This window comes from Dendrobates tinctorius, unplaced genomic scaffold, assembly GCF_039654945.1.
Source record: "Dendrobates tinctorius isolate UK_male_01 unplaced genomic scaffold, ASM3965494v1 ptg000075l, whole genome shotgun sequence".
Taxonomy (NCBI): Eukaryota; Metazoa; Chordata; class Amphibia; order Anura; family Dendrobatidae; genus Dendrobates; species Dendrobates tinctorius.
This window is the reverse complement of record NW_027361743.1, coordinates 41,127,792-41,152,792: the sequence shown is the minus strand read 5'-3', so window position 1 is coordinate 41,152,792 and position 25,001 is coordinate 41,127,792. Positions and strand designations below refer to the sequence as shown.

The following is a 25,001-nucleotide window of genomic DNA, read 5'->3' as shown; positions in this document are numbered from 1 at the left end:
AGAAAAACTGGTGACAACTTCTATTCCTCCGGTTTCTGCTGCAGGACCATCAGCATCCATACAACTTCGGATACCCGACTCCGAACCATGCGATTTAACTTAAGGAAGGGCTCTGCTCTCACCCTTGTCCTCAGTTCTCTTCTCCCCATGTTCCGTACTAATCTGTGTTCCTTCTGAAGAATTAGGCTTTCTCTTGCTCTTTCCCGTGCCAACAGCTCCAGATCACAGGAGTCTGCTGCAGCACTTACTTTCACTCCATCCCTCTCCGGGGATCTTCTCTCACTAACTGACTCCTTCCTAACCTTCTTCCCTCTCTTGTGCAGTCTAAGCTCCACCCGCTTCCCCAGAACCCTTGGTGATCCAAAGCAGCTGACTTACAGGGTGCTCCACTATTCTAAAGTGTCTGTGCTGGGTGCAGGTGTTGGAGTGTGGTCAGGCATCTCCACCTTACCTGGATAGTGGGGTACCACACCTCAGGAGGAGGTGCAGTAGCTCTGTGGCGACTGAACCCTCATGGGCGCCACATATACCATCAATAATATAAACGGTGGAGGTATGATTATGCTCACTTGGTAAAGATTATGATTACCCTATTACATTATTAGACTTAATTGTCTGCCCATATATACAAAATGTGCAGCCAAAATAATGCTTAAAGGAGTCTTTGTCTAGGAAACCACCTCAATAATTATTTTTGTATAATACATCAAACTTCCATAAGGGTCCATATTCTAGACGACTCTGTAAACAATTAAGACGGGCAGAGCAAGAGACATAAGCCAGTAGGGAACTTTAAGAGTAGGAATCATGTAATATATATAAAGGTTGGTGTACAATACCTTACTCAGGAGCCACAGGTAAGTGGATGGCACGCTCCCAGAAGAAGCGACGGCAAAACGTGCGTCGGGGTGAGGAGGAAGTGCCATCCATCCGCTTACACTTCCCCCTTCTGGGCACTCTGCTTTTTTATATTATTTCTCTATGCATGATTTTAATATAATGTGTAGTAGAAAGTGATTTTATATTTACTCCGGGGTCTCTTCTTCGGCTATGGTCATGTAAGCCTGAGTTTTTGTTTATATTATTAGGCTTAGTGGCCAAAGTATAAAGAACAATATTTTTCTTTCTTTTATTTATATAGATAGGTTTATGAAAAATAAAATATTGTAATAATTTAAAGGATAAGTAATTTTCTGATTACCTAATGACCTATCCTTGACATATTCACCTGTACAAATATGTTTTGACATAAAGTATACATTTCACTGGGTATTACATGATATATTCTTGTAGACCCACACCCACAAACCCTTCTGCAATTTGATATTCTGTGCTTTTTCTTTATTACAGAAGAATAGATGGGGTGGTAAGACTGTCCTTGTACAACAAGATCTTCAATTCAAGAGCGTAATAAAAGGAACAATATGATAAAAGCGTGACTAATCTTATTAAAGCATGGAAACAATCTTGGATCTTGACGGTACGTCAATTCTTTCTTCAGCTTGTAACTTTTCTTTAACGTCAATAAATATGAGAGCAGACTACTTCCCATCCGGAAGGAATACAAACGAAACACATCTAGAAGACTACGACACTTTATTAGGGTCGGAACCTGATGTCAACAGTCAGTTAGATACAAGAGAAAGCAACACCAAAATCCATGAGACAAGCAGGTGGACAATAGGAGACATTAGTCCAACAACTCTGGAGCTTGGCAACTTGGCAACAATTGAAACCAACCCTACAGACAAATTTGTCGATTGGTTACCATCATCCACTGACAATGACCTTCTCCCAAACAACATGTCTGCCACTGAAAATGCTGGCATTGAAGACGGATACCAAGAAATTTCTCCAACATCATTACAACCAGAAACCTCTTACAGCAAGTCTCACAATGTGCGAGTTATCAAGCATAAGCCAAGTGCCATCACATTCACCGATTTACCCCTTGACTTTATTTGCGACAGTGCTGGCTATGAAAATGACACACGAGAGGATAAAGAAAGTGGTGATGACACCGAGGAAGAGGATGAAAATGATGATGTTTTTACAGATTTGCCACGTTATAAATATACTTTCACTGGTATAAAAAGGAGGAGTTCTCACCCTAGAAGCCCTACTAAAATTTTCGCTGACTCTAAGGATATTTTCCAAGTGTTCAATAAGAACAGTGTTCGGAACCATGGCACTGATTTGGGCGAAGAAGAAAGAAAGTTGTCCATGGTAAGAACTTTCACAGCAAAATAAACTTGCATCACTTTCCCCCAAAATGTATTAATGCTTTTTAGTATGTCAAATATTAAATTTGGATGCTATAACATGCAGCTCTGTATCAGACTTTTCACTACATGATAGGTATACATTAAAGAGTAGCTTGTTTTAACTTTTTTTCATAACTCAGTAGTACACATTAATTCATACTGTAACTCATGGGTAAAATTTGTCTTCAGTGAATACAGACTTTTCATTACGCAGATAGGAGATGACAGTTAGTGCTTGTAATGTTCTATGGAGAACTGTAACTGTCATTTCAGGAGAACTTGCGGCAGAATATTTGTAAGCAAAGATGGTTCTCAAGCCATATTCTAGATAAAATGGTGATCTTCATTACAACATACAAAAATACATCTTCAAGTACATCCAAATATATATTTTCCTACATGTTTCAGACCATAATTCAGTCCTTATTCATGGATAAAAAGTCTAAATCTATATATCCATGAATAATGACTGAGGTACTGTCTGAAATGCATAGGAAACATATATTTGGATATACTTGGAGATGTTTTTTAACATGTTGGAATAAAGCTCACTATTTTATCTGGATTACGGCTGGAGAACCTTCTCTGGATCCTTGTTGTGCCATATTGGCCCGGAATGACTTTCTCCAGGCCAAGAATCTCACAGTAGCCTTCACAAGAGTGAGCTGTTTTTTTCCTATATCATTGTGACAGAATGATTGTTTCTGTCTCTAGCTCCTCCCCCTCCCCTCTCCATAGAATTGTAAAAGCACCAACTGTCATCTCTGATCTCAGTAATGGGAAAATCTGTCTTCATTGAACACAGATTTTAAAGATTTTACCCATGAATTGAAAGTGAAAGATCAATCCAGTAGGGAAAAATGCAGGTTTTTCTGATAAGATATATTACAAAGTTACTTATTCTTTTGTACTGTTGATCTAGACTATGAAATAAAAACAACAACAGTTACTCTTTAAGTCAAGGTAAGGGTGGTTTCACATTAGCGCTTTTTAAGCGCATGCACGGCCGGGGGTAGCTCCGCCCCCGAGCCGGCTCTCTGCCCGGCGTGCCCGCCCCTTGCTTGTAGCGCCGCCTCCTAGCGCACAGCGGCGCCTGCGATCGGCGCACCCTATCTTTAGCATAGGGTGCGCAGATCGTGCGCAGGCCGTGCGCTAGTTGCGCTTTGACCTGCGCTGCGCACTTTTGACGGTGCGCCGTGCGCGCCAAAATCAAACTTTTCGGATTTTGGCGCGCACGGCGCACCGTCAAAAGTGCGCAGCGCAGGTCAAAGCGCAACTAGCACACGGCCTGCGCACGATCTGCGCACCCTATGCTAAAGATAGGGTGCGCCGATCGCAGGCGCCGCTGTGCGCTAGGAGGCGGCGCTACAAGCAAGGGGCAGGCACGCCGGGCAGAGAGCCGGCTCGGGGGCGGAGCTACCCCCGGCCGTGCGTGCGCTTAAAAAGCGCTAATGTGAAACCACCCTAAATGAAGATTTATAAAAGTTTCAACACATTTTACATTCAGATATGGCCAGATCTTAGCTATCCTCTAGATGTTTGACTACTGGCATAAAACAATACAGAAAAGGAGTCTGCAGTGTATCAGTGACTATAGGAGTTTAAAAGGAGATAAATGTGGAACAAGGCCTTATCTAGAAAAATTACATCTACATATAACAGGTAACGCAGTTAAAGTTTCTGTCTTCTTGACCAATTTATATGTTTGGCTGCAAGATATGGACTCAGTATTCATGCTAAGAGAGTAAATGCTTTTCACAGATGCACGCTATGCAGGATATATGTGTGTGTGATGACCTTTTCCAAACAATGTATCTGTGGGGGGGTACAGATACACTGTAATTTTGTAGCACAGGAACCTTTGTATGGTCTTGTAAAAGATTAATAGCTGCTAAGTAAAAAAACAGATTGCACACAGATAATTTCATGGTCCATTTTTGGAGCCGTGGCAGAATGTGGATTCTTATAGAAAACTTTTTCATTTTTCCCCCGGTGGCCGCTGGGGTTTACTACAACTGTAGTTGTTTTTGGTGCTGGTTTTGCCCCCGGTGGCTGCTGGGTTTACTACACGTGTGAATTAACCAACAGGTTATGACTACTCACCCCTCTGTTATGAATGAGTCACCGTAGGAGGCAAAAGCAGAAATACAAGCTAAGTCCAGAAAACCAGAGAAGTTGGCAACTATCAGATTGCTGACCCCTGAACCTATCAACACAACTAGCAGTAGCCGTGGGGGGTTCCTACGATGCCCTAGACCCCTCGATCACAGCCGGAGAATTACATAGGCCTAAAGAAAGAAAGGGGAAATCTAAACTGCCCCAGAGCAGACCCCAAAGCAATAGGCAGCCCCCAACATATAATGACGGTGAAGCAAGATGAAAATACTAACACAGACAGAAAGATAGACTGAGCAAAGACGGGGCCCAAAACTACCTAGATAGGAAAGGACAGGAAGGCTGCTGTCTGCAATCTGCCAAAACCCTATCAAAGACATAAGCCAACAAGCTGATATGAAAATGGCCCTGAAGCAGCTAGGCTTCAAAAACTAAATCAGCACTCAGGTATTTTCAGAAGACAGAGCTAAATGAATTCAGCACACCCCAGCAGGGAATGGCAGAAATCCAGAAAAACAAAGCAAAACAAAGTCAAAGCACCAAAGCAAAAGGCCGAGCAGCAAACTTAGCTTTAGAGGAGCAGGAATTCAGACTGGTCTCCAAGGATCCCACAGAGAAATCACCCGCAGGGCAGAAGGGCGTCGGCAGCCTTATATCCAGTCAGTAACTCCACTCAGCCAGTCATCATCATCAGCCTCAGGTGTTTGATAATCAGGCTCACTACCTTTCTTTACCAGAAGAGGGAGTTCCTCGGGCCTCAGTAATGAAGGGGAAAATGAACTCACAACACCCCTCCTTCCTATAAAAGGTCGTCATGTGCAGTAAATCACTGTTGGTAATATTGTTCATTTGTTATCCAACCATGGTGAAGACTGGACCTACCTGGTGGAGAGGGGGTTCAGCTTATCTGGAGCAGTGGAGTTGCTTCTGGATGCTGATCGGATCCTTACTCTGTTGCTTGGAGCATTTGTAGCAGAGCAAAGCTAAGTTTTTTGTTTTAGTTGCTTTAACACTGTGGTGTCTGTTTTATTTTCCTTTGTGAGTTATTGGGTGCAGTTCACTTTATTCCCTGTCTCACCTCCTGGGGACGAGTTTTTTGCGGCTTTGGCGAATATGCCCCCTGGGGACCTTGCTGAGGAGGAGGACTCACAGGTGCAGGTGGATGAGCCCAGGCAGGTGGGAGGAGTTGGTTCCCCAGCGGTGTTGCCTGCGGATTGTCGTGATGTGGGGGCATGTTTTAGCTGTGGACAGACTGGTCATGTTTTCAGGGTCTGCCCAGCGCACGCCAAATCTTCTGTACCATCTAAGGAGCCGCGCCCCCCTGGTCGTGTGGGGGAAGCGACCAGGGAGTGTATATTACCTCCATTTTGCCCTCTCAGTGTACTATGTCAGCAAAGGTGGTGGTTGGCGGGGTACCTTAGGGCATACCGGTGTTTGTGGACAGTGGCGCGGGAGTCAATCTGGTGGATGCTCACTTTGTCCAGACACATGGCCTGAAGTGTAGGACGCTGGCCAAACCTCTAAGCGGCCAGGCCATTGACTCTGTCCCACTGAGCCAGGGGAGGTTGACCCAAGTCATCGAAAATATACATCTGCACATTGGGACTCAGCATGAAGAGTCCCTGTCATGCTACGTCTTGGGGGGAATGCCATCACTTATCATTTTAGGCCTCCCTTGGTTAGAAAAACACAACCCGGTCATAGATTGGCTGTCTAGGGAAGTAGTCAGCTGGGATCAGTCGTGTGAGGGCTGCTGCCCAGGGGCTACTGTCTCTGCCATCTTTCTACAACCATCCCCTTCTTCTCCAGTGGGGGCAGCAGAGGTGCTGCCAGGGAGTAGGGGCAAGTCTCTACCCTCACCACATGCTAACCCTGGGTGTCGGAGTCCACGTAGGAGGAGGGGTCGGAGGAGATTGGTGACTCCTTCTGAGCATTGTGGGGGTGTGAGTATGATGACACAGGGGGACGCCTCTGTTGTCAGTCCTTTGAAGAGTTCACCATTTTGTGACAAACGCATGAATGGTATTAAATGTTCAGGTCCGGACATGTGTGTGAACGAGTATGTATGGGTGGCCACCAAAAACATCCGGTGGAAGTGTGCTGCAGGGGTCTGGAGTTCTCGAGTGATCGGGCCGTATCGGGTGTCGGCCATCCTCAGCCCTGGAGTCTTACTAGCTGGAGCTACCCCCAATAATGCCCATACACAACTCATTCCCCAGGTCGGCGCTCTGGAGATTTGGGGCACCTCCGGAGCATACGTTGTCACCTCCATCAGTCCACGTTTGCCATAAACCTGAGAGTCAGGTGACTGCCGAGGTGAACTCTGGTGGATCGAGGCGTCCTCATTGTAGATTGTTTTCTGGTGAGGTGCGGTGTTGAGGGTCCAGAGGCCCCTCATTGAAGGAGGGGTACTGTCACCATCCATTTTTGGATCTGTGTCAGATCTGCATTCTCACATTAAAACTTTTTTCCTTTCAGGCCATCGGGGTTAATATCAGTTTTTCCCACCGGCGGCGCTCTGGAGAGTTGTGGTGCTTCTGGAGCATACATTGCCATCTATTTGCCCACGTTTTCCATAAACCTGTGAGTCAGGTGGTCGCTGAGGTGAACTCTGGTGGACCTAGGCGTCCGCACTGTAGGTGTTTTTCGGTGAGGTGTGGTGTTGAGGGTCCAGAGGCCCCTCATTGAAGGAGGGGTACTGTCACGGTCCATTTTTGGAGCTGTAGCAGAATGTGGATTCTTATAGAAAACTTTTTCCTTTTTCCCCCGGTGGCCGCTGGGGTTTACTACAACTGTAGTTGTTTTTGGTGCTGGTTTTGCCCCAGGTGGCCGCTGGGATTACTACACGTGTGAATTAACCAACAGGTGATGACTACTCCCCCCTCCTTCCTATAAAAGGTCATCATGCGCAGTAAATCACTGTTGGTAATATTGTTCATTTGTTATCCAACCGTGGTGAAGACTGGACCTACCTGGTGGAGAGGGTGTTCAGCTTATCTGGAGCAGTGGAGTTGCTTCTGGATGCTGATCTGATCCTTACTCTGTTGCTTGGAGCATTTGTAGCAGAGCAAAGCTAAGTTTTGGGTTTTAGTTGCTTTAACCCCATGGTGTCTGTTTTATTTTCCTTTGTGAGTTATTGGGTGCAGTTCACTTTATTCCCTGTCTCACCTCCTGGGGAGGGGGTTGGTGGTTTAGCTCAGGGCTAAACAGGAGATAGGGACAAGTCGGGGACTTGGGCCTCACTACCTTCAAGTGTACCCCCAAGTTAAGGAGAGTCAGGGCACCCCCTTAGCCTGAGGGGCAGTTCAGGGGTCCAGGTTACACGTCGCCTGCTTTTTTCCCTACTGCGCCGTGACAGATAACAAGTGAGAAAAAATGGTCCCACTCTTCTGGATGAGAATGGGACCGATTTTTTTTTTTTTTTTTTTTTTTTTTATGCACTTGTGTGAGTGAACCCTTAAAATCATAAAAATTCAAAGTTGGATAATTTGGCATATGTTAAATGTTTTTATAAGAATGATCAAATCATATCAGCATAAATTTATCACTAATATAAAGTACAATGTGTTGTGATAAAAAGACAGTGTTGCCTGCCTGCCCAGATCTCGGACGATTTGACCAGTCTCAGTCTTTGCCCTTCAGTACCACACACCTGTACCTCTGACCCTCCGGTCAGGGCTGGGATTGTTCACTCAATGGTTAAGCAGAAGGTCAGTGCTTACTGCAAACAGGAGACAATTTCAAGATAAAAGCCAGATCAGAGGCTAGAAGAACACTCAAATGCACATATTTGCACGGACAGGAACCAAACGAAATCTCAGACAATGAACTTTCTACATACAGCCCACACACAATCCCTTCATATAAACAAAATTAGTGGCGCACAATAAACACCTCCACTACCTATTAGATCTGCTTCCTGACCTTTCCGTTCTGCTACCCCTTCCATGCCATGGGCAATATATTTATGGCGTTGTGGGACACTGATTAACATGAACCGCCATATATTTTCGGCACTTGCGTTTTCCATTCTCGGAAGCTGAGCACCAATCCCGAGCTTGGCCAATCAGCAAAACGCCAAAGTGGTGGCACCTTTATTAGAGTGTTCTATAGACACTGTACTATTGTTAACCCCTTTCTGAGAGGCAAACTTTCCTTTTTACACTTTCGTTTTTTCCTCCCTTTCTACTAAGAACCATAATTTGTAATTTTGCATATATATATATATATATATATATATATATATATATATATATATATGTTTGAGGGCTTGTTTGATGCAAGACGAGTCCCCGGGGGGGACTTGAACCTGTGGGTTTTGATCATGCAATGATTTGATCACTTTTATTATATACTGCAATATTATAATATATGAATGCACATACTTTTCTAAGAATTCAAGGTGTATGACAGTGAAGGACTTAAAAAATAGCCCAAAGTCTAACTTCCAGTAACCTGTCTGTCATGGCAATTATATTCATTCATTCCTAAGCTATAATTGTCCCACAGGGAAAATGCTGCAGATCAGATAAGTTCTTTACTGAAATAAAGTGCACATTGTCAAAAAACATGAACGATATCAACTGGAACTGATAAAATATGAAAAACACTAGAGAACCGCAACTTCAGCAGATTCACCACAGGAATTCCTTTAGGGTAAAGAAGATGGAAACTGGATTGGAAGGGCCTGAATTCTAATTTGCTGCAGACTCACTGACACATCACAAATAATAAGGATAACAGAATTGTTTGTCCTTATACTTAAATAAGGAATGGAGTCGTGATATAGATTTTATAAGTCCCCTTTAAATTCAGAGTAGGGTTGCAAGATTTGCTATCAATTTTTACTGGTAAAAAAGGAGTGTAGTTTGACTATTTTACATTTCTAAGTGGTACATAACGTCACACTCCATCTGAAGCCACTGTTTGTAAAGTGAATTTTACTTTTATTATTTTTTTTACTGAATGAAAAATGGAGGCCATTTAACCCCTTCGCCCCGAAGCCTGTTTTCATGTTCCAGACCGGGCCAATTTTTACAATTCTGACCACTGTCACTTTATGAAGTGATAACTCTGAAACACTTCAATGGATTCTACGGATTCCGAGATTTTTTTCGTGACATATTGTACTTCATGATAGTGGTAAAATGCCATTGATATGACTTGCGTTTATTTGTGAAAAAACAAAAACCTGACAAAAGTTTCGCAAATTTCAAACTTTGAATTTTTATGCCCTTATATCAGAGAGCACAATAAATAGTTTATACATAATGCAATACCTCATCACAATTTTTGAAACAGAATTTTTTTTTTGTTAGGAAGTTACAAGGGTTAAAAGTTGACCAGTGATTTTTCATTTTTACAACAAAATTTGCACATTTTTTTAGGGACCACCTCATATTTGAAGTGACTTTGAGGGGCCTATATGACAGAAAATACCCGAAAGTGACACCAACATTTACTTTTCTGTCACAAAAATTTTTCTTTAGACCTCATTTTTTTTTTACATTCGCAAGGGTAACAGGAGAAAATGGACCATACAATTTGTTGTGCAATTTATCCTGCGCTTGCCGATACCCCATATGTGGGGGGAAATCTACTGTTTGGGCAAACGGATGGCTCGGAAGTTAAGGAGCGCCATTTCACTTTTTAAACTTAAAATTTGCTGGCACAATTAGCGGATGCCATGGCATGTATTTTTACGCCATTCCTTGTGAGGTATAAGTGATTAGGCGACTTTATTCTTCGGGTGGGTGCGATTACAGCGATACCAGATTTATATTGGGTTTTTATGCTTGGCTGCTCTCACACACTAAAAGATGCCTTTTCCTGCGAAAACTAGTTTTTGCATTACCACATTTTGAGAGCTATAATTTTTCCATATTTTGGCTGATAGTCATGTGAGTTTGCTTGTTTTTTGCGGGACGAGCTGACGTTTTTATTGCTACCATTTTCGGGCATATGACATTTTTTGATTGCTTTCTATTGCGATTTTTGGGAGACGGAATGAACAAAAACCAGCAATTCAGGAATTGCTTTTTGGGTTGTTTGTTTTATACTGTTCCGCGTGTGGTAAAATTGGTAACGCAGCTTTATTCTTCGAGACAGTTCGATTACAGCGATACCCAATTTATATCTTTTTTTTAATGTTTTGGCGCTTTTACACAATAAAAACTATTTTACAGAGAAATAATTATTTTTGCATCGTTTTATTCTGAGAGCTATAACTTTTTTTATTTTATAAACGGAAAGAAGATGGAGCTAGGAATTTACAGGCCAGTGACCATTACTTCTATACCAGGAATGAACTTTGAACAAATTATTAAACAGCATGTACAGTTGAAACTTGAAGTTTATGTGGCACCCCAGGAGTCCGGTTGTCACAGTGGCCATTGCCTCACAAGGGGTGATGTCATGCCTGGAAGCAAGGAGGGTTTCCCTAGCCAGATAACACCAGCATACAACACCTTTCCTGACTCCAGATCAGAAGGGGGAGCGCAAAACCTGGCTTCAGGAAATCTTCCTTATTAGTTCTGGCCTGGAGGCGGGGTTAGTCAGTCTGTGAGAGTCTGCATAGGGGACAGGAGCTGTGAGGAGCTCATCCCAAGAGCAGAGTAAAGAGAGAGGAAAGTGGAAGTTTAGGAAAGCCTGGGGAATGGAGCTGTGACCAAGCTCACCCCAGGGAAGAGCGCTTGACACAGGACGCCGGAGTCCGTGGCTGCACGGGTACAACAGTCCCAGCAGCCAACTCCGGAGGGAAGGAGACAGCAGGCCTCCTGGCCCCATCACACACCTGAAGGCAGAGCAGCATACCAGAGCCGGAGCCACAAAGGAGTGACACCTGTAAAAGGCTCAAGCTGCCTGCCATACAGGCAAGGACTAAAGGACAGTAAGGAACAGAGGACTGAGCATAGCTTCAGGCAGCAAGGACTTCATAGGACAGCGCAGAAAAGAGGCCTCCCACACCATCTGGTTAGGGTTAGGTGGATCCCAAATTGCTTCAAGGCTGCCAGGATCTCCATTACCATCTGTAATGAGTGCCCTGGACTGCACCACAAACCGTGAGTAAAAGTGTGAAGACTGCACCCTGCTGTGTCCTCAGTTATTTACTGCACCATCCTCTCAGCACTACAACCATCATTCTGCACTACAACCATCATTCTGCACTACAACCATCACCACTATCTTTGACATCATAAGTGCCCTGGGACTTAGCTCTACCTGTGGAGAGCTGTTCCAACTCTGCTGCATCACCATCAGCCCCAGCGATCTCTTTAAGCAGCGTTGGCTATCCCTTGCCGAATACCACAGGTGGCATCACAAACTATATCTTATAAACTTTATTCCCCTTTTATCATTTTCATTGAACGCCCAAGGCCCCAAGGCCACGGACCGGGTCACTGCTGCCGTGACATATCCCCTTAAGAACCGGCCTGGTACCGAGTATCCCCACGGCCCTGGTGGGCAATATATATATATATATAGCTGAGTGTATGCATGTGTGTATGTATCATCAAGCCACGCGCACTCCACATAGCCCCACCCAGTGGCAGCTGGAGATCGGGGTTGCAGAGGAAAAGCACAGGATGCAGGTGGAGAGCGGGACAGCCAGTGGAGAATGGGGCAGTGGAGGGAAAATGTGGGATGGTGATTGGAGAGTGGGGCTACGGAAGGAGAGAGCATGGCAGTGGATGGAAAGCTGAACTGCGGAGGGAGACAGCAGGGCTGTGAAGTGAAAGCGGAGCTGCTGAGAGAGAGAGCGGGACAGACAGTGGAGACGGGCTGCTGAGGGAGAGATCGAGACGGTGGATGGAGAACTGGGCTGCTGAGGGAGAATGCGGGACAGCGGGTAGAGAGCTGGGCTTCGGAGGGAGAGAGGGGGTCGGAGAGTGGGCAGCAGGGCTGCGGAGGGAGAGAGCGGGACGGCGAGTGGAGAGCGGGGCTGCGGAGGGAGACAGCGGGACGGTATATATCCCCTATGGCTTCATGCCTGCACCCCATCCGTCACTCTGCTGAATGTCTGCAGCTGCAGGAAGATATTAAGTGACTACAGACATTCAGCTATTTTTTTTCAAAGTGCACCCCCTTGGGTAGGCAGGAGGTGACACCCTAGACAGGTGCCTACCCTGCCTACCCCTCATCCCGGCCATGGGCCCACAGCTCCCCTATGTACAGTTTGATGTCTTCACAGCTTCTCTATATAAAGTCTAATGCTTCCAGCTGCATGACTGCGCTTTGGGAAGCATGAATCACCTGAAAGCTTTCCTTTAATATCTTGTAAATGTATATTATTTATCCTGTGCAACACTTTGGTGGTTTATTTTGCATAATTTTCGAAATGTTATGTGTTTATTACTTTTATTATTCATGAATAAAGATAAGATCAATTTGTATATACTTTTATTGTTTTTTAGTTTAATATAATAATACTGATTTGGACATTGACTATATCTCTTAGGGTATGTGCCCACAATAAGTAATTGGCAGCGCTTTGGATGCAGCACATATCTGCTGCCACCAAAGCGCTGCTGGCTAATGAACGCAGGTGAATCCGCTTGTGTTCATTGAACCGTACGGATTCACCGCGTCCAATACATTGTACGGGTGAAATTTCTCCTGCGGAGACTAGCATCTCTGCAAGATAAATAGACGTGCTATGGTCTGTAGAGACGTGCCGCATGTCCTTCTCTGCGGGTGAGCCGCGGGCATCTCTGGACGCATAGTAGATATGGGATTTCTTGAAATTCCATCCACTATGCTGTAACATCCGGACGCTGTGGGTTGGACGCTGGAGAAGTGCACAGTGTCCAAGACGCAGAGTTTATTGATCATCTGCACATACCCTTATCGGCGCTTTTACATTTATAGGTTGTCTTGCCCTGAATAAGGTTAAATTGCCCTGACTTGAACTGGTTACATTTATCTAAAATGATTTGCTATTAAATATTGGCCCATCTAACATCGGAATTCTGTTCCAAAACGAATATTACATCGGACTCATTTTTTTTACACAGTTGATTTATGGACTTTGCATAGGATTTTGAAGCGTTGTTCTATTTTAAGATCTTATTTTCTTGCTCACTTATTGAGTATGCACATTTGTAAAATGTGTTTTCAACAAAGTGGGATGTAAACATGTTTGCACATTATGAAACTTTTGTTTTGTAACTAGCAGAGCACAATGACCTGGAACACATACTCTAAGAATACTGTTTGGGCGCATCGCAGAGCTCGGAAGGGAAGGAGCAACGTTTCACTTTTCAATGCAAAATTGGTTGGAATTAAGATCGGATGCCATATCGCGTTTGGAGAGCACCTGATGTGCTTAAACAGTGGAAACTGTTATGAATGGGTCACCGAGGAGGAGAGCAAGCCCAAGCTAAGCCACAGAAAACCAGAGAGGTTGGTAACTAAGTGGATTGCAGACCCCTGATCCTATCCACACAACTAGCAGTAGCCATGGAGCATACCTACGATGATCCTAGACGCCTCGGCACAGCCGGAGAGCTAACTGAGCCTAAAGCAAGAAAGGGGAAATCTAAACTGCCCCAGAGCAGACCCCAAAGGAATAGATAGCCCCCAAACATATATTGTCGATGAGACAAGGTGAAAACACAAACGCAGGCAGGAAAATAGACTGAGCAAATGATGGGGCCCACACTGACTAGACAGGACAGGAAAGATGCTGTCTGCAATCACGCAAAAAACCCTGCAAAAAGTCCAACACGTCTGATGCAAAAAACACTGGAGTAGCATGACTTCGCCCACTATATCAGCACTCTGGTATTTTCTGAAAGCAGAGCAAAAAGAGGCCAATCTAATAAGGGACAAAAACAAACTGGCACAAGCAGTAACATATGGACGGTGATTTAGCACAGCCCCAGCCGAAGCAGGCTGACCCACACAAAACTGAGATAGACAAAACCAGATCAAATGCAAACAGAATAGCAAATGAACACTTAGCTGAACATTCAGGGACTGAGCTGAAAACATCAGACCTCAGGAGGCAGAAAAAAATCAGCAGGGATAGAGGGAGTCGGCTGTCTTAAATCTCAATCTGAAACCCCAGATCTCCAATCGTCGTCCTCATTATCAGGTGGCAAGTCTCTGTTAATCAGATCAGCTCCATTACCTCCAGTAACCACCAGAGGGAGCCCAGAAAGAGAACTCGCAACCCCTCTGTCAATCTGACCAGCTCCACTACCTTCAGTAATAACCAGAGGGAGGCCAGAAAGTGAATTCACAACAGGAAACCCCCCAGAAGTGACACCATTTTGGAACGTAGACCCCCTAAGGAACTTATCTAGATCTGTGGTGAGCACTTTGAACCCCCAAGTGCTTCACAGAAGTTTATAATGTAGAGCCTTAAAAATAAAAAATCTTATTTTTTTTCACAAAATGATCTTTTCAACCCCAACTTTTTATTTTCCCAAGGTTAGCAGGAGAAATTTGACCCCAAGAGTTATTGTGCAATTTGTCATGAGTATGCTGATACCCCATATGTGGGGCTAAACCACTGTTTGGGTGCATGGCAGAGCTCGGAAGGGAAGGAGCACCGTTTGACTTTTTCAACGCAGAATTAGCTGGAATTGAGATCAGACGCGTGTTGCGTTTGAAGAGCCCCTGATGAGCCTAAACAGAGGAAACCCCCCAATTCTAACTCCAACCCTAACCCCAACACACCCCTAATCCTAAACCCAACCCTAACCATAACCCTAATCACAAACTTAACCCTAACACAACCCTAACCTTAATCCCAACCCTAACTCTAATCCCAACCCTAACCCTCACTTTAGCCCCAACCCTAACCCCAACTTTATCCGCAATCCTAACCCTAACTTTAGCCCCAAACCTAACTTTAGCCCCAAACCTAACCCTAACTTTAACCTCAACCCTAACCCTAACACCAGCCCCAACCCTAACCCTAATGGGAAAATGGAATTTTAATTTTATTATGTTCCCTAACTAAGGGGGTGATAAAGTGGGGTATGATTTAGTTAAGGATGCGGCAGCCCACACTTTAGATTACTCTATGGAGCTCTTTTCACATACCATGCCTGGGTTATCCAGTCAAATACTGAATTCCCCAGTCCAAGATGAATCTGACATGGAGTGCACTGATGCACAGCCACTGCTAGATGATTCTGCTGGTTCATTGACCCAGAGCACTACATTGCCTTTGCAGTCTACTGAGCCAGAATCTGACCCTGATGAAACTCAGGTGCCCCTTCCCGCATACTATACCACCTTACACGATGACACAGAGGAAGGTAAAGAGGAAGGTACAGATGACTTTGAAGAGGAGGTGATGGATGACCCAGTTCTTGACCAGATTGGCATCCATTTGGGGAGGAGGGTGGCGCTGGCAATAGTTCAGATAAGGAGAAGGATCCGCAGCAGGCATTGACATTGAAGCAGCGGTTATCTGGCAGGCCCGTAGCTGTCCAAAAACGTGGACCAAAAACTAAAAGAGTTGCAGGACAGCGTGCAAGGCCAGAAAATGTATACCATAGTAGGAAGAGTGCAGTGTGGCACTTCTTTGTCCAAAATCCTACTGATGAGGCAAAGGTTACCTGTAAGAAGTGCGGAAGGACCTTTAGCCGAGGTAAACAACTCAGTTGCATGCTTAGACATTTAATCAACATGCACTTGCAAGCGTGGATGGACTACAAAACCTCAGGTAGCACATGTGCACCTGCTCCGACTGAAGGTAGCCAGCAACGTTCCATCGCTTCCCCCACTGTAAGACCACCGCCACCGTTAAGCACACCACCAGCACTAATTGTTGAGGTGTCGTCGCAAGGCCAAAGCACTCAGGGAATCACAATGGTTTTGCAACACAACACTGAATCTAGGCCATCACCACCAATACCATCACCAACCCCCTCTCACTCCGTCCGGCCCACCGCTACTCCCCCCATATGCAGCTCTCCAGTCCAGCTCACTCTACCAGACACTCTGAGTAGGACAAGAAAGTACTCATCCTCTCATCCGCGTACACTGTGCTTGAACGCCTACATTGCCAAACTAATCTCATTAGAGATGATGCCCTACAGTTTGGTTGAAAGCGAAGCTTTCCGCGAGCTCATGGCCTACGCAGTCCCATGCTATGACCTACCCAGGCGGCACTTCTTTTCTCGAAAAGCCATCCCAGCCCTCCACCTGCATGTGAAAGACCACATTGTCCATGCACTCAAGCAATCAGTGGGTGGAAAGGTGCACCTCACAACAGATGCATGGTCCAGTAGGCATGGCCAGGGCCGTTACGTGTCCATCACTGCGCACTGGGTTAATGTGGTGGATGCAGGCTCCACAGGGATAGCCCTTGGTATAGGAAACAGTTGGCTGTAGGCTTTCGACCCTCCTCCTCCTCCATAAGCGAAAGCTCGTCCACAGAGCGCAGTCGCACGAGCACTCCATCCGCAGCTGGCAGTGTTGCACATGAGGTGTCCCACTATCGAACAGCTAGTGGTAAGCATCAGCAGGCTGTGTTAAAGATGATGTCTTTGGGCGACAACAGACACACCGTGGAGGTACTGGCCGAATACTTGCAGCAACAAACTGAGTCATGGCTGGGCAGTTTACATCTTGAGCCAGGCAAGGTATTCAGTGATAACGGCCGTAATTTTGTGGCAGCCATAGCCCGTGCAAAACTCGCACACATACCTTGCCTGGCTCACACTTTGAACCTGGTGATGCAGTGCTTCCTTAATAGTTATCCAGAGTTAATATCCCTGCTCCATAAGGTGCAAAGACTGTGCTCGCACATCCGTCGCTCAAACATCCACTCCACTCGTATGCATAAGCTGCAGCGATTGCTCTACCTCCCCACTCCACATTGCCAAAATGATGAAGGCTGATGACTACTGGCTGGCCAGCATCCTCAATCCACGCTACAAAGGCAAATTACACAACATCATGCCGCAGGAGAACCTAGAGATAATATTTGCTAACAAACAAGCAACTCTGGTAAACCGTTTGTTTGAGGCTTTCCCAGCACACAGCAGCGGTGCTGGTTCTCCCACGAGCCGTAGTGGGCACAATGGAAGAGGTGTTCGTGGTGCACACAGCAGAAGTGGCGTTGGAGACAGGGGTTTAATGACCATGTTGTGGAATGATTTCTCAATTACCGCTCACATGACTGCTAATACTGCATCGATTACAAGTGACAGGAGACAGCAGTTGTCAACTATGGTTACAAACTACTTCTCCTCCCATATCGATGTTCTCCATCACAGGTCATTCCCCTTTGACTACTGGGCCTCTAAACTGGACACCTGGCCTGAATTGGAGCACTATGCCTTACAGGAGCTCGCTTGCCCTGCTGCTAGTGTGTTATCTGAAAGAGTCTTCAGTGCTGCTGGATCAATCCTGACATAATAAAGGACCCGTCTGTCGACCCAAAATGTTGATGATCTAACCTTCATTAAAATGAACCATGCATGTTCAAAGGATTTTGTCCCACCTTCCCCTGATGACACATAGTTTGCTAGAAAACTGCCTCGCTTTTGTCTTCCTCTTCCTCCGACTTGCCCAAATCCGCCATTTGCAGCAGCTTAATGTCCGGCCTACACAACAACATATGTAATTTTTTAAACCTCCCTAACTGGGCTGCCCCCAAGGGCTGGGGTCAACACCTGGCACACCCGGGCAAGTGCCATTGCTCTGAACAGGTGGATGGGCCCACTGATGGCCGACGCACTGGCACAGGGCCCCTCATAGTACAATACAGTGTCTCTGATGGTGGGGCGGCCCACTTGCCGTCAGACAAACCAGCGTACTATGAGGGGCCCTGTGCCAGTACCATCGCCCACGAGTGTGCCCCCCTGCTTGGTCGTGGCCACAGCACTTGCAAGTTGCAATCCTTACCTCTCCCTGCTCCACCGCTGTGTAGTCTGGGCAGTTAAATCCTTCACAGGGACGCCCACTAGAAAGTTGGTGTATTGATCGATGATGGTTAAGATGTAGCTATGGCATGTCCTGCTGGCCTCCACCTTCAGATGATCAATGGCTACCATTTGTAATGAACGTCAACTTACAAGTGGATGCAGTGGTGCTTTATGATCACCTTTCACAGTTGTGATAGTCACAGGCGTGTGACATTCCTGCCACCATTTTTTAATGTCTCCTCTCATGCCAATCCAATAGAATCATCTATGGCCTGTGGCTTCTGTCTTTTGCACTCCAAAATAACCAGACACATCATGATAGGCAGTGAGGACTATGTCTACATCTCTCCCTGTGATCACAATTTGATGGAGACGAGTATCAGTGATGTGATACACGCTACTGCGATAAAGCAATCCTTTCTTCACAAAGAACCGTTTTCGCTGTCTCCACAGACACAGTAATTAAGGGTCTGCTTCGCCTCTGCAACATCTACTGGGAGGTTTTCCCACGATGAGTAATTCCCAAATTTCAGCTAACACTTGACTTTCCGTCTGTACTTGTATCCATGTAGTTTCCAGTAGCGGAGAGTCTGGACTGGCTTACTGAGATTGAAATATATACGAAGATTTAAAAGTACCACAACACTGTATACTGTTGTACGCTTCGAATACCTTTCCCTTTTTTTACTTTTTAAATTCTGGTGTAATACATAGTGAGCCTGTGAGTGTCTGTGTCTGACTCCGGAAGTATAGACGGAAATTTACAATTACCCCTAGACTGGATACACCTGGTATGTGCTGATACAGTACCTTTGTTAAAAAAATTTTATTACGGTATCATCCATAGTGAGTGAGCGTGTGTGGTTTACGCCTTCTATATATACGGTGAATTGGAGATACCAATTTTTACCCTATACTCGATACAGCTTGTATCTTGTTATACAGTACATTTGTTCAACATTTAGTATTACGGTCAAATCCATACTGAGTAAGCATCTGAGAGTGACTACGGGACTATGTATATGGAGATTTCAATTGTACCCTATAATATATATCCTTGCTATCTTGTTATCCAGTACCTTTTTTACAACATTTTTTATTATGATTAAACCCAGACTGAGTGAGCATCTGAGGGTGACTCCGGAAATATATACCGAGATTTCAAATTTGGCCAACACTGTATACAACTGCACGCTTCTGATACAGTAACCTTTTTTGCTATTTAGATTCAGGTGTAATCCATCCTGAGCCTGTGAGCATCTGTGTATGACTCATGAAATATATACGGAGATTTACTGTTATCCCTAGACTGTATAGAGCTGTACGCTTCTGATACAGTACCATATATCTTCTGGTATTTTGGGTCCATTTTCCAAATCATGAGGAAGTATGGTGGAACAGGACGCTGACGTGGGCGTGGGGGGCCACCTGGTACTGATTGTGGTGGTGGTGCATCTGCTGGTAGTGCCACAAACACAATAGCAGTTAAGGCAGGAGGTGTTGAGCCTGCGTCATGGAGTAGCTCTGGAAGGCCTGTAAGGCTCCCTTTTCTGGGAGTAGGTAGACGGCTTTTAACCCCTTCACCCCCAAGGGTGGTTTGCACGTTCATGACTGGGCCAATTTTTACAATTCTGACCACTGTACCTTTATGAGGTCATAACTCTGGAACGCTTCCATGGATCCCGGTGATTCTGACATTGTTTTCTCGTGACATATTGTACTTCATGTTAGTGGTAAAATTTCATTCAAATAACTTGCGTTTATTTGTGAGAAAAACGGAAATTTGGCGAAAATTTTGAAAATTTCGCAATTTTCCAACTTTGAATTTTTATGCCCTTAAATCACAGAGATACGGCACACAAAAAACTTGATAACTAACATTTCCCTCATGTTTACTTTACATCAGCACAATTTTAGAACCAAAATTTTTTTTTTGTTAGGAAGTTATAAGGGTTAAAAGTTGGCCAGCGATTTCTCATTTTTACAACACCATTTTATTTTTAGGACCACATCACATTTGAGGTCACTTTGAGGGGTCTATATGATAGAAAATACCCAAAAGTGACACCATTCTAAAAACTGCACCCCTTAAGGTGCTCAAAACCACATTCAAGAAGTTTATTAACCCTTTAGGTGCGTCACAGGAATTTTTTTGAATATTTAAAAAAAAATTGGACTGCAAAAGTTATTGTGCAATTTTTCCTGAGTACGCTGATACCTGATATGTGGGGGGGAACGACTGTTTCGGCGCATGGCAGAGCTCAGAATGGAAGGAGCGCCGTTTGACTTTTTCAATGCAAAATTGGCTGGAATTCAGATTGGACGCCATGTCACGTTTGGAGAGTCCCTGATGTACCTAAACAGTTGAAACCCCCTACAAGTGACCCCATTTTGGAAACTAGACCCCCCAAGGAACTTATCTAGATATGTGGTGAGAACTTTGAACCCACAAGGGCTTTACAGAAGTTTATAACATACAGCGGTACAATTAAAAAATCATATTTTTTCCACAAAAATGATCTTTTCACCCTGAATTCTTATTTTTCCAAGGGTAACAGGACCCTAAAAGTTATTGTGCAATTTGTCCTGAGAACGCTGATACATGTGGGGGTAAACCACTATTTGGGTGCATGGCAGAGCTCGAAAGGGAAGCAGCGCCATTTGACGTTTTTGGCTGGAATTGAGATCGGACACCATGTCGCGATTGGAAAACCCCTGATGTACCTAAACAGTGGAAACCCCCCACAAATGATACCATTTTGTAAACTAGACCCCCCAAGGAACTTATCTAGATGTGTGGTGAGCACTTTTAACCCCCCCCAGTGCATCACAGAAGTTTATAACGCCCGGGCGTGAAAATAAAAAATTCGTATTTTTTCCACAAACATGATTTTTAGTCACCATTTTTTTATTTTTCCAAGGGTACCAGGAGAAATTGGACCCCAAAAGTTGTTGTCCAATTTGTCCTGAGTATGCTGATACCCCATATGTGGGAGAAAACTACTGTATGGGCACACGTCGGGGCTCGGAAGGGAAGTAGTGACGTTTTGGAATGCAGACTTTGATGGAATGGTCTGCGGGTGTCATGTTGCCTTTGGAGAGCCCCTAATGTACCTAAACAGTGGAAACCCCCCACAAATGACCCCATTTTGAAAACTAGACCCCCTAAGGAACTTATCTAGATGTGAGGTGAGCACTTTGAACCCCCAAAGGCTTCACTGAAGTTTATTATGCCAGGGCATGAAAATAAAAAAATCGTATTTTTCCCACAAACATGATCAATTAGTCCCCAATTTTTTCACTTTCCCAAGGGTACCAGGAGAAATTGGACCCCAAAAGTTGTTGTCCAATTTGTCCTGAGTATGCTGATACCCCATATGTGGGAGAAAACTACTGTATGGGCACACGTCGGGGCTCGGAAGGGAAGTAGTGATGTTTTGGAATGCAGACTTTGAGGGAATGTTCTGCGGGTGTCATGTTGCCTTTGGAGAGCCCCTAATGTACCTAAACAGTGGAAACCCCCACAAATGACCCCATTTTGGAAACGAGACCCCCTAAGGAACTTATCTAGATGTGTGGTGAGCACTGTGAACCCCCCAGTGCTTCACAGAAGTTTATAACGCCCGGGCGTGAAAATAAAAAATTCGTATTTTTTCCACAAACATGATTTTTAGTCACCATTTTTTTATTTTCCCAAGGGTACCAGGAGAAATTGGACCCCAAAAGTTGTTGTCCAATTTGTCCTGAGTATTCTGATACCCCATATGTGGGAGAAAACTACTGTATGGGCACACGTCGGGGCTCGGAAGGGAAGTAGTGACGTTTTGGAATACAGACTTTGATGGAATGGTCTGCGGGTGTCATGTTGCCTTTGGAGAGCCCCTAATGTACCTAAACAGTGGAAACCCCCCACAAATGACCCCATTTTGAAAACTAGACCCCCTAAGGAACTTATCTAGATGTGAGGTGAGCACATTGAACCCTCAAAGGCTTCACTGAAGTTTATTATGCCAGGGCATGAAAATAAAAAAATCGTATTTTTCCCACAAACATGATCAATTAGTCCCCAATTTTTTTATTTTCCCAAGGGTAACAGGAGAAATTGAACCCCAAAAGTTGTTGTCCAATTTGTCCTGAGTACGCTGATTCCCCATATGTGGGAGAAAACTACTGTATGGACACACGTCAGGGCTCGGAAGGGAAGTAGTGACGTTTTAGAATGCAGACTTTGATGGAATGGTCTGCGGGTGTCATGTTGCCTTTGGAGAGCCCCTAATGTACCTAAACAGTGAAAACCCCCACAAATGACCCCATTTTGGAAACGAGACCCCCTAAGGAACTTATCTAGATGTGTGGTGAGCACTTTGAACCCCCAAGGGCTTCACAGAAGTTTATAATGCCCGAGCATGAAAATAAAAAAATTGTATTTTTTCCACAAACATGATCAATTAGTCCCCAATTTTTTCACTTTCCCAAGGATACCAGGAGAAATTGGACCCCAAAAGTTGTTGTCCAATTTGTCCTGAGTATGCTGATACCCCATATGTGGGAGAAAACTACTGTATGGGCACACGTCGGGGCTCGGAAGGGAAGTAGTGACGTTTTGGAATGCAGACTTTGATGGAATGTTCTGCGGGTGTCATGTTGCCTTTGGAGAGCCCCTAATGTACCTAAACAGTGGAAACCCCCACAAATGACCCCATTTTGGAAACGAGACCCCCTAAGGAACTTATCTAGATGTGTGGTGAGCACTTTGAACCCCCCAGTGCTTCACAGAAGTTTATAACGCCCGGGCGTGAAAATAAAAAATTCGTATTTTTTCCACAAACATGATTTTTAGTCACCATTTTTTTATTTTCCCAAGGGTAACAGGAGAAATTGGACCCCAAAAGTTGTTGTCCAATTTGTCCTGAGTATGCTGATACCCCATATGTGGGAGAAAACTACTGTATGGGCACACGTCGGGGCTCGGAAGGGGAGTAGTGACGTTTTGGAATGCAGACTTTGATGGAATGGTCTGCGGGTGTCATGTTGCCTTTGGAGAGCCCCTAATGTACCTAAACAGTGGAAACCCCCACAAATGACCCCATTTTGGAAACGAGACCCCCTAAGGAACTTATCTAGATGTGTGGTGAGCACTTTGAACCCCCAAGGGCTTCACAGAAGTTTATAATGCCCGGGCATGAAAATAAAAAAATCGTATTTTTTCCACAAACATGATCAATTAGTCCCCAATTTTTTCACTTTCCCAAGGGTAACAGGAGAAATTGGACCCCAAAAGTTGTTGTCCAATTTGTCCTGAGTACGCTGACACCCCATATGTGGGAGAAAACTACTGTATGGACACACGTCGGGGCTCGGAAGGGAAGTAGTGACGTTTTGGAATGCAGACTTTGAGGGAATGTTCTGCGGGTGTCATGTTGCCTTTGGAGAGCCCCTAATGTACCTAAACAGTGGAAACCCCCACAAATGACCCCATTTTGGAAACGAGACCCCCTAAGGAACTTTTCTAGATGTGTGGTGAGCACTTTGAACCCCCAAGGGCTTCACAGAAGTTTATAATGCCCAGGCATGAAAATAATAAAAAAATTGTATTTTTTCCACAAACATGATCAATTAGTCCCCAATTTTTTTATTTTCCCAAGGGTAACAGGAGAAATTGGACCCCAAAAGTTGTTGTCCAATTTGTCATGAGTATGCTGACACCCCATATGTGGGAGAAAACTACTGTATGGACACACGTCGGGGCTCGGAAAGGAAGCAGTGACATTTTGGAATGCAGACTTTGATGGAATGGTCTGCGGGTGTCATGTGCGTTTGGAGAGCCCCTGATGTACCTATACTATTGAAACTCCCCACAAATGACCCCATTTTGGACGCTAGGTCTCCAAACGGAATTTATCTAGATGTGTGGTGAGCACTTTGAACCCCCAAGTGCTTCACAGAAGTTTATAACGCTCGGACGTGAAAATAAAAAAATCATTTTTTCCACAAAAATGATATTTTTGCCCCCAATTTTTTATTTTCCTAAGGGTAACAGGAGAAATTGGACCCCAAAAATTGTTTTGCAATTTGACCTGAGTAGGCTGATACCCTACATGTGGGGGTAAAACACTGTTTGGGCGCATGGCAGAGCTTGGAAGGGAAGGAGCACCATTTGACTTTTTCAACTCAGAATTGGCTGGAATTGAGATCAGACGCCATGTTGCGTTTGGAGAGCCCCTGATGTGCCCAAACAGTGGAAACCCCCAATTCTAACTCCAACCCGAACCGCAACACACCCCTAACCCTAATCTCAGCCCTAACCCTAACCCTAACCCTAGCCCTAACCCTACCCCTAACCCTAACCCTAGCCCTAACCCTAATGGAAAAAGGGAAATAAATACATTTTTTTAATTTTATTTTTTTCCCCTAACTAAGGGGGTGATAACGGGGGGTTTGATTTACTATTTATGGCAGTTTTTATGTTTGGCGGCTTTCACACGCTAAAAGACGCTTTTTATTGTAAAAATAGTTTTTGCATCACCACATATTGAGAGCTATAATTTTTCCGTATTTTGACCCACCGAATCATGTGAGGTCTTATTTTTTGTGGGACGAGTTGACGTTTTTATTGGTACCATTTTCGGGCATGTGACATTTTTTGATCGCTTTTTATTCCGATTTTTGGGACGCAGAATGAACAAAAACCAGCGTTTCATGAATTTCTTTTGGGGGGTGCGTTTACACCGTT

The 25,001-nt window shown here is 44.7% G+C and overlaps 1 protein-coding gene across 1 annotated transcript in view; it reads left to right on the top strand.

The window, feature by feature from the left end:
* Positions 1-1,375: 1,375 nt before the first annotated feature.
* Positions 1,376-25,001, top strand: part of LOC141096595 (uncharacterized) — a 91,581-nt gene continuing 67,955 nt past the window's right edge. Inside the window, exon 1 of the mRNA XM_073583337.1 lies at positions 1,376-2,226. Within this exon, the coding sequence (XP_073439438.1) occupies positions 1,456-2,226 (771 nt within the window). The 5' untranslated portion in view covers positions 1,376-1,455. The remainder of the gene's footprint in view (positions 2,227-25,001) is intronic.